General features: G+C 34.1%; 1 protein-coding gene across 1 annotated transcript in view; it reads left to right on the forward strand.

The window, feature by feature from the left end:
* The first annotated feature begins 6,444 nt into the window (after positions 1-6,444).
* The window catches only part of NRPA1 (nuclear RNA polymerase A1), an 88,177-nt gene continuing 80,194 nt past the window's right edge, over positions 6,445-14,427 (forward strand). The window contains exons 1-4 of the mRNA XM_028267548.2: positions 6,445-6,701; positions 7,537-7,706; positions 11,088-11,247; positions 11,398-11,655. Coding sequence (XP_028123349.2) covers positions 6,684-6,701; positions 7,537-7,706; positions 11,088-11,247; positions 11,398-11,655 — 606 coding nt within the window. The 5' untranslated portion in view covers positions 6,445-6,683. The remainder of the gene's footprint in view (positions 6,702-7,536; positions 7,707-11,087; positions 11,248-11,397; positions 11,656-14,427) is intronic.

Here is a 14,427-nt window from a genome sequence, read left to right on the forward strand (position 1 = left end):
GCACTAGTCCTCCATACACAAATCTTCAGGTTTTTGGGTCTGCATGCTTTGTTCTCCTCCAACCTCATGAACACACCAAACTTGAACCCCGTTCTCGTCTTTGTTGCTTTCTCGGGTATGGAATTGAACATAAAGGCTATCGTTGCTGGGATCCTATCTCTAAACGTCTTCGTGTCTCTCGTCATATGGTTTTCTGGGAGCATAAAATGTTTTCATCCTTATCCTCATTCCACTTATCATCATCTTCTCCTTCCATTCTGTTTACTAATCCTTCTATCGATCTCTTCTCTAATGCCTTTGATGCAGGTTCCTTCTCTCTAGAGACGCCTTTGCCTACACCTGATCCTATCCTGACTGCTTCTTCTAATGGTTCCGTTGAGTATTCTCTCACCCTACCAGATTCTCCTCCCACCAGTTGTCCACATCGGGTAACTCAACCACCTGTTCATCTTCGTGATTATATTGTCGGGTCTACTACATTTTCTACTTATGAACCAACCTCCTATCGTGAGGCTTGTACTAATCCTCTTTGGCAGCAAGCTATGACTGTTGAATTACAGGCTTTAGACAAGACTCATACTCGGGATGTTATTGATATTCCTTCTGGAAAGATTGCGATTGGCTGTAGATGGGTATACAAAATCAAGACCCATTCTGATAGCTCTATTGAGCGCTACAAAGCCCGTCTTGTTGCGAAGGGCTTCACCTAAGAATATGGCATTGATTAGGAGGAGACTTTGCTCCGGTTGCTCGGCTTGCCTCTGTGCGTAGCTTTCTTGCTGTTGTCGCTGCTCGCCACTGAGATCTTTTTCAAATGGATGTCAAAAATGCTTTCCTTAATGGTGATCTTCTTGAGGAAGTCTACATGCAACCTCTCCCTAGGTCTGCTTATCCGGCTCATAAAGTTTGCAAACTACAACGTGCTCTCTATGGTCTCAAGTAAGCCCCACGAGCTTGGTTTGCAAAATTCAGTTCCACCATCCATGATTTCTGCTTCACTTCCAGCTCATATGACTCCGCTCTCTTTGTTCGGACCACTCCTCATGGCACCATTCTTCTTCTTCTTTATGTGGATGATATGATTATCACTAGTAATGATGTGGCTGGTATTCTTAGCCTCAAACAATGTCTCCATCGTTAGTTTGAGATGAAGGACCTTGGTACTCTTAATTATTTCTTAGGATTTGAAATCTCTCATGATTCCACTGGTTTTTATTTGTCACAAGCCAAATATGCATCCGATCTTCTAGCACATGCTGGTCTTACCGATTGCAAGACTACCTCTACTCCCGTTGATCCTCAGACTCGTCTCAATCCTCTCGACGGAGATCTTCTCTCTGATGCTACTTTTTATCGCTAGCTAGTCGGTAGTCTTGTCTATCTCACTGTGACTCGTCCTAATATTACCTATGCTGTCCATCTTGTTAGTCAGTACATGTCGGCTCCTCGCACCCCGCATTACACTGCTCTACTTCTATACTTCGCTACCTCAAAGGCACTATGTTCCATGGACTCCACTACTCTGCTCACTTTTCTCTTGACCTTTGTGCCTTATCTGATGCTGATTGGGCTGGGGATCCTACTGATCGACACTCCACCACAGGTTTCTGTTTTTTCTTAGGAGATTCTCTTCTTACTTGGCGAAGCAAAAAACAGTCCCTCATTGCTCGCTCTAGCACTGAAGCTAAATACCGCGCTCTTGTTGACACTACTCAGGAATTTTTATGGCTTCGCTAGCTCCTTGCTGATATGTGTGTTTCTTTCCCTGGTGCCACCTCTCTCTATTGTGACAATCAGAGTGCCATTCAGATTGCTCACAGTGATGTCTTCCATGATCGCACCAAACATATTGAGATTGATTGTCATTTCATTCGCTAGCATGTTACTCGTGGCACTGTTCATCTTCTCTATATTTCTTCTGTTGATCAACCTACTGATATTTTCAACAAGGCTCATCCTCCTAGTCATTTCAGGGATCTAGTTTCTAAACTCAAGTTAGTTGATGCTTATCCACCTTGAGTTTGAGGAGGGCTGTTAATATATATATTTATATTTATCTCATTATATCTCTATCTCTCTCTATCTTTATCTTATCTTTATCTCTATCTCATTGTATCTCTATCTTTCTCTCTCTCTATCTCTATCTCCTTCTATACTTATCTTTTGTGTTCAGCCTATAAATACAGGCTCTCCTATTATATTTTCATTCATTCAATAATACAGATACATTATTCTAACAAAATTTGTCAAAAGATGACAACTCACTAAAATTACATTTGTCAAAATGATACAACTAATCAATTTTAATTTTGTCAAAAAGTGAACAGTGACCAGCCAACCAATCAATCAATTTTGTCAAAAAAAATGAATAGTAATATTTTGGGCAAATTACATATACACCCCTCCAGGTTTGGTTAAATTACAGATACCCCCCTGAGGTTTCGGAAATTACATCCCGCCCCCTGAGGTTTGTATTTTCATAACAATTTACCCCCTGAGGTTTATATTTCATAACAAATTACCCCCTAATTTCTTATGCAAATATAGCATTCAGGGGGGAATTCGTAATTTCTCAAACCTCAGGGGGGTATCTGTAATTTTGTCAAACCTGGAGGGGTGTATATGTAATTTGCCCTAATATTTTCAAAATATTTTCATTTAAATAATATATGTAACAAATATATCATACAACCTATATTTTAAATAGATATTATTTTTTGACAAATAATATAGAATATGTATATTAAAAAATCTAAAATTTTCAAATAATATTTTAGACATCATCAAAATTAAACAATATGATTAACAAAATTAAAAAGTCAGCCTAAACATACTAATTTTTTTATCTCATATTTTAACTAAAAATTTAAAAAGTTACTAAAATAGCTTGTTCCCAAACCAACATATCCTAAAAGAGTTTTATCTTGTCATATTTTCATTTTCAATTTCAATTTCAATTTATTTTATGAACAAAAAAAATTAGGTTTTAGTCTAAACAAATTAAGTTCTAAATTTTTAATTTTATCAATTTAAATTTCAATATTATGATTTTTGTTCCATCTAATCATCTACTTATTTTCATTAACATTCCGTTTATTTCAGCAAAAAACATTTTCTAATGGATTATATTTTCTACATTTTTTTTTATAAATATATTTGATTGTGTTCCCGAAACTAATAGTGGTGGCAATGAGGTGGTGATGGAGGTAAAGGTGGAGATGGTGGGGTGGTGGTGGTGGTGGCTGTAACAACGGTAGTGGTATGATAGTAGTGGTAATGATGCGATGGAAGTGGAAGTAGTGGTGGTGGTGACAGCGGCATCGACAACAACAGTAATGGTGGTCATGGCCATGGTGATAGAGGTGATGGTAATGTGGTGACATTAGAAAATTTTTAATTCAAATTTTTTTTTTCCACCTTTAAAAATGAAAAATATTTTCTGCCCAAATAGGGATATAAACTATTAATCATGAAAAATATTTTACGTTGACTTTTATTTTTCGTTATACCAAACACCCAAAAAATAAAAATTTTAAAATTTTAAAAATGTATTCTATCCAAACAAACAAAGCTAAGTATTGATAAAAAGCTAAAAAATCATTCTAAAACATTTCAATTTTTTTCACGCTCATGTTTTAATTAAAAAAAAAAATGCTACTATCAAACCAACCCTAAATCAATTGGTTTTTTTTAATAGGGGGGCCATTTGGAAACATACAAAAAAAAAAAAAAAAAAAGAAGGCCAAAAGCCATCTTTTAACCCATTTTTGGTTACATTACATCTCACATAAAAAAGTTTAAAAAGAAAAAAAAATAAGCTTTTAATCATCTTCCCAAAATACCCCAGAATCATATACCTAACAAACCAATCACATTACCTAATTATATATAGTTGCAGGTAGTTACTAAAAAACCTAAAATGCTACTAAAAGAACTAGTTCTCAAACCAATCCTAAATCAATTGGTTTCTTCAACAAAATTATATACCTAACAAACCAATCACACTACCTAGTTATATACAGTTGGAGATAGTTTCATCAATCCATATCTACCGGATATGTTCAACGTGGCCTACAAGAAATGGACCTGATCTTAAAATCCTAATGTCACCCAATATTTGACAAGGATCTTAGCCCCTTCCTTGCTTCATCCACAGTCCTACGAAGCACGACAGAATCAATCGTCCAAAACTGGTTTGTTTCTTTTCAGAAAAATTCCCAACAAATGCAGTGCCATTGCTCAGCATCTTATTCAAATCATAAAGGCTTAGATCTTGAGGTTCATCATCATATTCAATAAAAGCGCAAGTTGGAGTTGACAATTACTTTTGAAAAGTCCTTGGAATGAAAGTAGTCTTCATGCAAGTATTTAGTGTAGGAGAAAAACAACAGGAGTTTTGAGGGAATATGAAAGTGATTTGAGTTCCTATAATACTAATATTTGAAACGAATTGAAATAAGAAGATAATTCATAATTATCTACTTTAATTAGAATTAGAATTAGAATAATTTTCTCGAACCAATATTCCGAGAACGTGGAGGCATTCTTACCAAAGTATTAGTAGTCGTTTTAGTGGTGGAGGTGCTATTGATAGTGCCACGACATACCTCGAAGATGGATTTCATATCCTCTAACATGAACCTTGGTGATATCATTCTCTAACAACTCTACCCAAGAATAATTTAAAAAACAAAATAACAAAACATAAAAACACTAATTGCTTCATCATCATAACCATCTGTAACAAATCAATTATGCAAATGATAAAATCATGTTTCAATGTCAAAAGTTGAAATGGCAACAGAATTCTAAAACACATTTCAAATAGCCAAACTAAAATACTGCATTGCTATTCAAGACCAACGTAACTAACAAAACTGTAATAATACCAACAAAATTATTTTGCTCTAGATAAAAGGACAGTTAAATCGATCTAGATAATTCCAATCTTATTTGCAACATCCAAGGCATCATAGTCCAGAGTCAACCGAGCATATGCCTTCTTGGTACTACATCACAATAATACAAGCTTGGGTTATTCCAAGTTGCATCAACTTTGTCTCAAATTTTAGTTTTGAAGAAACACAACGCAACACATATAACAAATGAACTTGCATACGGCAAATAGATAAGATATGAACCAAATTTTTACTCAATCAATCACAATTGTAAAAATTAAACACTATTTTTACTCAATCAACCACAATTGTCCCAAACATATTAATTTTTTTGTATCATATTTTAGCCAAAAAATAAAAAGTTATGAAAAAGCTTGTTTCCAAACGGGCTTTTATACTATGTCTGGGAACTTAGGAGAGAAAAGAAAAGAAATTATTACTTAAGTTATAAGAGAAATGTAAAGAAAAGATATGGTTATAATTTCTCTCATTCTTGTTTAGATAAGTAAGAAATAAAATAAAAGAAATGACCGTAATTTATCTCCTTCTTATTTGGTTAGATTTCATAAGATAAAAGAAAAGAAACTGTTTTATGTTATATTACCAAAATAACCTATTTATATTTTGTCAATCATTTTATTTCTTTTATTTTTACAGGGATAAAATTGATATTATGAAAATATAAGAATCTGTTGGTTTATTTTCTTTTCCAATCTCTCTACTTTTGAGAAGATTGAAAATTAGGGTTATAAGATAAATGAGTTTCTCTCAATTTTTATCCATTTCTCTCCACTTAAATTATTCAAACAAATAAAATAAATATATATCTCCAAATCCCTCAATATAGGGGGTGTTTGGTGGGATTTTTTTGAGTCAATTTATGGCTTCTGGCTTTTAAAAAGTTAGTTAAACTTATTTCAAACAGTTTCTGATTCTAACAACTTATTTTAAGTCAAAAAAACTGATTCTGAAAAGCTGCTCACTCCTTATTTCTGATTATCAGCTTCTGCTATGGACATGTTAATTTACGGCTATACTCATAAATTTTTTTTATTTTTTATTTTTTTAAAAATAGAAAAGACCCAAATGGACTATAAAATATTATTATTATTTTTTATGAGAAATGTAGACAAATAGTGAATAATAAAAAATAAAAGTTAATTGAAAAAGTTACTTTCACAGCTTATTTAACAAAACTACTTAGGTCTCGTTTGGGAACCCTCATTTTTAGCAAAAAAGTTAAAAAGTTACTAAATTAGTCAAAAAACCAACAACTCATACAAAAAAGTCAAAGATTCTCTTTTCTCTTTACTTTTTGCACATTTTTTCGTAAAAAGCTAAAAAGTCATTCCAAACATACTAGTTTTTTTTAATAACCAAAAAGTTACTAAATTAACATATTTCCAAACGAGGTCTTAGTAACTTACATCTATAATCTAATAATTATACTAAACAAATTATAACTTTCGATTAAAATTATAATCTATAATCTGTTAAGTATAATTTATAATCTGTTTTTAAGAATTACACTAAACAGGACCATAGTGTTACTAAAACCCTAGATGAGGCCCAGCCCAAGTCTCTCATTGCATCGTCTACCCGCTCTCTTGCATTATTCACGTCACATAACATAAACCCTCCTCACTGCAACCACCGCCACGACGACATTCAGCTCCGCCCTGACCACCACCACCACCACCGAATTCCTTCCCTCTCTCTCATATACTCTCTCTCTCTCTCTCTCTCTTTGTGACCACATAAATTTGTGTTCAACTCGTGTAGAACATGGCTCATACAACTGAGGTACCTATCCTTCCTTCTATATGTTTGTTGTGTTATTTGAAGATTACCGCATTCTTTTTTGCTAATTGAAGTCTCAGATACTACTACTCACTACTTTGTTTATGAATTCTATTCCATTCCTTCCGTATAAACTAAAATGGCTTCTTGTGTTATTTTAATATATCAATTACAGAGCGTGTTGTTTGTTACTTGAATTCTCAGATACTGCTTTATGTATTTATTTATATTTTTGTGGGTATCTTTTGGGTACTCTAGTGTTTTAATTGTTTTTTAAATTTATTTATAAGTAATTTCTAGTGTGTTAATTGTGTCACTTCACCTACCCAAGGAATTGATGATTACATTATATTCATATTGTTTGATTCTAACCTCCTCTCTTGTGGCTTTTGGGGTATGGAATAATTTTTGTTATGGTGATGGAACCAATTTGATTGATTGAGACATTTTTGAACCAATTCTTTCAAAAAGTATATATGTATATATTTTTTTATAATTTTAAATTTTCCCTTAATGTTTTCTGCATTATGGATTGCTAAGTTTAGTGCTCTATTTGGTTCAATGAAATGAGATGGAATGATTATTCCCTTATAATTGTGTATGATGATTCTATTTGCAATGTATTTTTCATTATATATATATTTTTTTGTCAACCAAACATGGGAATGAATGTTTTGATGGAATGACTCCATTCCAGTGAACCAAACACTACCTAAGTGCTTAGTGCTGTTGCACTTCTAATGGCAATTTGCTATATTTTTCTTCATAATTTTCATGCGTGTGTGCTCACCTAATTCAGTTTTTGAGTGTAGTCTTGACCCATTTAAGTTTAATGCAGGGTGCATCGGAGAGTGTGGAGGTGGTTCGGTTCAGTTTCATGACAGATGAGGAGGTCAAGAGTCACAGTGTTGTGAAAGTCACAAACCCTATTTTGCTCGACAACATCGGGAGGCCTATCCCTGGAGGGCTGTATGATCTAGCAATGGGGCCATTAGATGAACAATCACCGTAAGTCTCTGCATACGCATTTATCTATCCATCCCATAATATGTACATGGCTGTTTAACTTGGCTACTTTTGAACAACATATTTCTTTGTATCTATGGGAGAATCTTGCACTATGTATAAGTACTTGATATTTAAGTGATGGTAGAATGAAGGAGGATCACCATTTTCACTTATCAAAAAAGAAGAAGGGGACTGCTTTTGGTGCACAGATGGCTTCACTGATTACTTATAAAAACTGCATACACCAAGGATGTCATGGTTGCTGATTATCTGCCTCCTTTTTGTTAGATTTTGTTACCAGATTGTTTGTCGGTTGTACCCACAAATGACAGCCCTATGTAGAGGGTTGAGAGTAAGAGGAATGTCATATGGAGACGGAATAGAGAGGTCTTGGACTTGTCTATTAGTAAGATGCTGGAGTCTTTATAAAGTGCATGCACAGGATATTGGCGCTTAACAGTGCCGATAGAATTGCCCCAACTGTGAGTATCAAAGGCCTATAGAACCTAGAAGGGGGTATCTCATTGTAGGTCTCCTAATGGCTGGTAGAACCTAGAATGGGCCTAGCGTGTTCAAATGCAATTTTTGGATGGTGATGGCAAATCCAGAGGTGATTCCTCATTTTGAACTGCCACTTCGCACATGATTAATGAGAAGTTCTGGCACGGGACAAGCGATAGACATGCAAAATGATGAGATGGAATCCCACTAACCACTTAAAGAGAGCATGAGCACATAAAAGAGGAAGTATAGTTGTGGGCAGTTATCCAAAATAACCACTAGTATTCTCTAGCAACTATAAATATGGGATATATTTATTGTTGTCAAATTGTGAATTGGATCGCTAATGATATTGCTAACATAGTTAATCGTGAATCATAAGATTCACCTTATTTAGCCTAATGTATAATTTTACATATGTATACCAAACCAAACAAAGCCTTAAGTCCCATCAAATGAGGTTGGCTATATGAATATAAATATAAACATAAACATAGTGTTAAAAATGAATTAAATATCAATATAACTACTATATATACATATACATATAAAATCATGTATATCAATATTATTATTTGATCTCTTTTTATTTTTATTTTTGCATAAACGATGCCATTTCATGTAAAATGCAAACATAACTATATCTCAATAAATCGTAGTGAATGATGCCATTTCATGTAAAATGCAAACATAACTAAATCTCAATAAATCGTAGTGAATTGTGATTGAATCGAAGATGCACTCAATTTAATATTCAATAACAAAAATTGAATCATTTTGGTTAAAACTTGAATTGAAATTTTAGGATTCTAACAACCATGTATATATTAGGGATTCCCTCTTCCCTGTTTCAATCATTGTTTCACTGCAACAATTATCTGCACCTTTACTTTTATATTTCCTTTTATTATTTATTTACCATCTGCACATTCTTTCCAACTTATCTCTCCTTGTCATTCAAATTTTTTTAACCAGCTTATTGTTGGCATTTGTTTTGCATTTGCAATCTCATTGCTTGTCTTGAATACAAGTTAATTGCCACACATTCCATCATGTGTTCTGAAGTTTTTCTTTCTTGATAGTCTTTGAGGGTGGGAAATGGGGGAAAAAATTCATTTGTGGGAGGATATTTGGACTGGAAACTCTTCTATTGCCATGGACTTCCCGTGTCTATATAGGGTATCAAACTCTCGTCATTCTTCCATCGCTTCTTTGGCAAGCTCTAATTTGTCTGTCTCGAATTGCTTGGAACTTTAGTTTCTCAAGAAATCTTACTGAAAGGGAGGTTGGTGATCTAGCTTCTTTGTTGTCTCGTATTGATCATTAGTCATTGGACCCTAACACGAGTGATAAACATGTGTGGCTTTTGCAATCTTCAGGTCTCTTTCCTTTAAAAATAATTTTTTGATAAGATTATTGGGAACCCATTTGTTCTTTCCTTTTCACAAAAGAATCTGGAAATCTTTGCGCCTCTCAATGTAAAGTTTTTTACGTGGTCTTTGGTTCATGGAGGCATTTTAACCAATGATGTTTTTCAAAAGAGGAGACCTAATTGCTATCTTTGTCCTCAATGGTGCATCATGTGTTTGAATCATCTATTTTTACACTGTCCAGTGGCAAGGTGGGTGTGGCAGCAACACTTTTCTTTGGGTGACGTTGCTTGGGTGGCCCCCGAAGCAAGCAAATCCATGCTCTTAATTGATTTCGAGTTTTGGGCATCAATAAAAAAGGCGAAGGCGCTGGGGCTCTGCGCCATATTTGCAATTTTCTAGGTCATTTGGCTAGAGAGAAATGCAAGGATGTTTGAAGATAAAAGTGCTGATGTAACATCTTTGTGGGAAAAAGTTAGATTTTTTTTGGCTCCCCTGTTTAAAGGGATTCTGCTTTCTTGATCTCTAGTGATTGGAAGTTAGCGTGCGACTCTTAGATGTGTTTTGTTTTCAATTTTTCCTTCTCGGATTCTCTGTTTTCTGGACTGCTGGTCCTCTTTTGTAAGCCTCTTTATTTTTCCTCTTTTTAATAAAAGATCATTTTGTCGCTGATAAAACAAATATATGGGAACTTGTGAAGTACTTTCATCAAAGGTGAAGAAAGAACCAGTGGTTAGATCCCTAAACCGCACATGCCTAATCTTTTTAGATTGCCTAGCCCTCGTGCACTTAGATGAAGTTTGGTCCTAGCACACCCTTGCGTCACTCACACCACAATTTTAAGGTAGTGTTTGGTTCACTGAAATGAAGGTGGAATGGAATGGTCATTCGTTAGCCTCTCTACGGAATGATCATTCCCTTACAATGATGAATGATGATTCCATTTGCAATACATTTTTCATTGTTTTCTTAGTGAACAAACATGAGAATGGACAATTTGATGGAATGATTGTTTCATTCCACCTTTGAGCGTTTTTTTGAAGGATGTGCAATTAGATTCTGGTAATTTTTGATGTTCTTTTGGTGTGTTCCCATCATCACAAATTCTCAATTTATGAATCGTCTACAATTTTGAAGGCTGGATGTGAAAATTACCTATGATGTTAAGTCTCAGAAGTGAATGAGATGAATTGATACAAGTACAGTGGGAGCTCCAAAAGGACAGGGAGGAGGTCCTGAAGAACACAGATTGATGGCGGCTGGATGTGACTAAGGGTTTATGTATCTTTGAACTGTTTTTTAGTTAACATCATTCTTCTTAATTGTGTCGTTTCCCTGAATTTCTGTTGTTCTGATCTGTTCTCCCCCCCCCCCCCCCCCTCTATTGCTGCAATACTTTTTCCCTTCTATTAGTGAAGGATGTGAAACAAATAACTTTATGATTTTATTGGAAATAATTTGATTATGTTTTGACATTTGATTGATACAGTTTATTTTTCTAAATGTGCAGCTGCAAATCATGTGGCCAGCGTTCGTTTCATTGCCCAGGTCATTGTGGACATATTGATCTTATTGCATCAGTCTACAATCCATTGATGTTTGATATGCTCCATTATCTTTTACAAAGAACCTGTTTCTTTTGCCTACATTTTAGGGCAAGCAGAAGCCAGGTAGTTTCATCTTATGGGGATTTTATCATGTGGCTGGTCTACGCTCCATGAATTTTATGCTTCTTTTTAGTATTTTTTTGGTTGTCATTTTGTTCATTTGATGATCCTTTTCTGTTTATGTTATTGTTGAATATTTTGTTCTCATTTAAGGTTGAAAAATGTGCTCTTCAATTAGAACTCATAGCAAAGGGTGACATTGTTGGTGCCAAAAGGTTAGATTCACTCTCATCTAGTGAATCAATCGATCCAGGGGCTAGTGAGCATGGGAAACAAGGATGGACCTCTGTTCAATTTACGGAAGCGATGTCTGTCTTGAATAAATTTCTGAAGCCAAACTTTGTGGCGTGCAAGAACTGCAATGCCAAAAATCCTAAGATCAGTAAACCTACTTTTGGATGGTTTCATATGGTACATCTTTTATCTGCTTTTCTATTGCTCAAATCCTGGCCAATAAGTTTAATTATTCAGTGGCTAAGTTAAAGCATTTTGACTACTAATTATTCCTATAAGCATGATGGATGCTTGATGCTTATCAATGACAATTTGGTTCTTTTGGTGTCAATGCCTGGCTTAATTATTATTATTATTTTTTGTCATTTTACAAAATAAATTGTTTTCATATATTTTTGTTATTGTGCTTTGAATTAGAAAGCTGTTATTTATTTATTATTATTATTTTTGTATAATTTTTAGTCATGAAATGTGGGGATTATAGTCGTTAGCAGACTGTTCTTACTAGAGGAATATTGGCATTAATTGATTTAGTTTAGAAAAAATATACTTCAATTGCTTGATTATTACAAAACTTGTATTTCATTACCACATCTTTAATTAGTAGTTTTACAGAACATATGACCATAATATGTAATATTGTAGATTATTTTGGGAAATTGGGCAATTACTATCTTTGTAGACATGACTGTTTATATGGTCAAATCACATGAAGATATTGAGTAATGAATGCACATTGATACCTGTAGGAGAAAACTTGAAGAGGGCATACTCTTAAGGAGTGATGTTCTTTTTTGGGAAGTTGAGGGGTGGTTAGGTCTATCTTTTGTATTTTTTTCTTCTTATCTTCGTTCATTCTGTTTTTATTTGATTACAAATATTTATTGCTGCTAAAAAAGGGGGTCTTCCCTGTACTCAAATCCTACTAGAAATAACAAATAGAAAACATCTCTTTCTTTGATTTTTGCTAATCCAAAGTGTCTAGGTTAGCTCCTCAAACCCTTGAATCATATGAATAACCAAAACAAGCCTCCGTGGACGAAATCCCCTTTTCTTCTAAATACCTCAGGAACCACCATTATAAAAAACTGACATCCAATCCTGTATTGGAGCATTCTTATTCACTTCCAATGAAACAAACTGGGGTGGGGAACACCTCCCACAAACGTCTCTAGCTGCACCAAGAATCAAGCCAAAACTTCACTCTATTCCCACTGGCACCTTGAACAGAATTCTTTTAGTGAACTCATTCCAAACCCTCATTAAATTGCCAACTATGTAGAGGCCAGGAGGACATAGGATTTTGAGGAAGGGTTAGTAATGCAAGTCGTTGATGCAGATCATATTAATAAGGATAATGAAGACTCAAAAATTCTTATTCTTCTTCATTATTTGTTTTTGATAAGTCCTTCAATAATTGAAGGAATGACCTTGGAGATTTTATGTATAGAAGTTGCCTTTGTATTAACACGTGTTCACACATTGAAAGGCATCCAAAAATAATATATCCAATAAAAGAAGTGCATGTAACAAAAAATTATTTTTATATATTTTTCTAAGGTTAATATAAATATTTTTGGATTCCCTCAACTATTGAACGAATGGCCTTTTAGAGTTTTTGGGTATGTTTGATTTTCAGGATTAATAGTGAGGGGATTAACAATCGATGAGATTAGTGTAGGATTGGTTATCTAGTTGTTTGTTTTGTAATAAATATGGAAATATATAATCCCAATTATATGTATGTTTTGTGTTACTAGTTGTAAGCTTAAAAAAATTTGTCGATTTTGTTGGATAGAATGACCATTGGAATCTAATCCAAATAATAAAATTTGCAACCAAACAATGGAATGTGAGCCTGATGGATTAATAATCCCAATCCTATGCTATAGTCTGCCTAGTCAAACAAGCCTTTTATGTATAGAAGTTGCCTCCGTATTAATAATGTTCACACATTGAAAGGCATCCAAAAATAATATATCCAATAAAAGAAATGCATGTAACAAAAATGTGATTTTAATATATTTTTCTCAGGTTAATATAAATATGTGAATACCTTGATTAGACCGGTTAACCTAGGAATACCACAATTTCACCTGGTCCATCCTTATTAGAAAAGGTATATGGAATTATATGTTTATATATATAGACAAAAAAAAAAAGAAAAAAAAGTTGCTTTGTTCGGATTTCATTTTCAAAATATGTTTTTTGAAAATTAAATTTTTTTTTACTAAAACTAGTTTGGTGAAAAAATGAGAAAATAATGTACACTCATCATTTTTATACGATTCTCTCTTTTTGGGGGTGAAAATATCTTTTTGGTTTTTATTTTTTTGTCAAACTAGTTTCTATTTTTCAAAACAATTCAAAAAATAGATTTCGAAAACTAAACCAAAGAGTGTCGTTTCTGTTATACCCCCTTTGGCGAATAACCTTGGTAATCAAACGTTTCAATGTTTTAGTCTTGGAGATTGCTAGCCTCAAACTGAGATAAAACTTGATGCATTATTATTATTATTATATATTTTTTTGAGATGAGTTAATTGTATAAGGTACAAGTAACTTGCTTGATACATGTAAAGGGTGGATCAAGTTGGGAGATAGAGCGATGGTAGAAGAGGAGGTGATTAGGGAGGGTATTGCTAGTTTTTGTGGATAATTATATTCGAAGTATGGAGATCTTGGTGAATGGAGCTCCAACAGGAATTTTTTTCCCTACTTCTGGACGTCTTAGACAAGGAGATCCGCTTTCCCCTCTTTTTGTTTATCTTGATGATGAGCGCTAAGTCACATGTTGAAGACAGTTCAAGGAGGCTTCATGAAGTGTTTCCACTTTCCAAGTGGCTTGTGTGGATGGATCAGAGATTTTAGTATCCCATCTTTCATATGTTGATGACATAATTATCTTTTGCGGAGCTGAGCCAGAGCAACTTGGTTACCTTCTATGCA

This window comes from Camellia sinensis, chromosome 5 (assembly GCF_055761805.1).
Source record: "Camellia sinensis isolate YWXY chromosome 5, ASM5576180v1, whole genome shotgun sequence".
Taxonomy (NCBI): domain Eukaryota; kingdom Viridiplantae; phylum Streptophyta; class Magnoliopsida; order Ericales; family Theaceae; genus Camellia; species Camellia sinensis.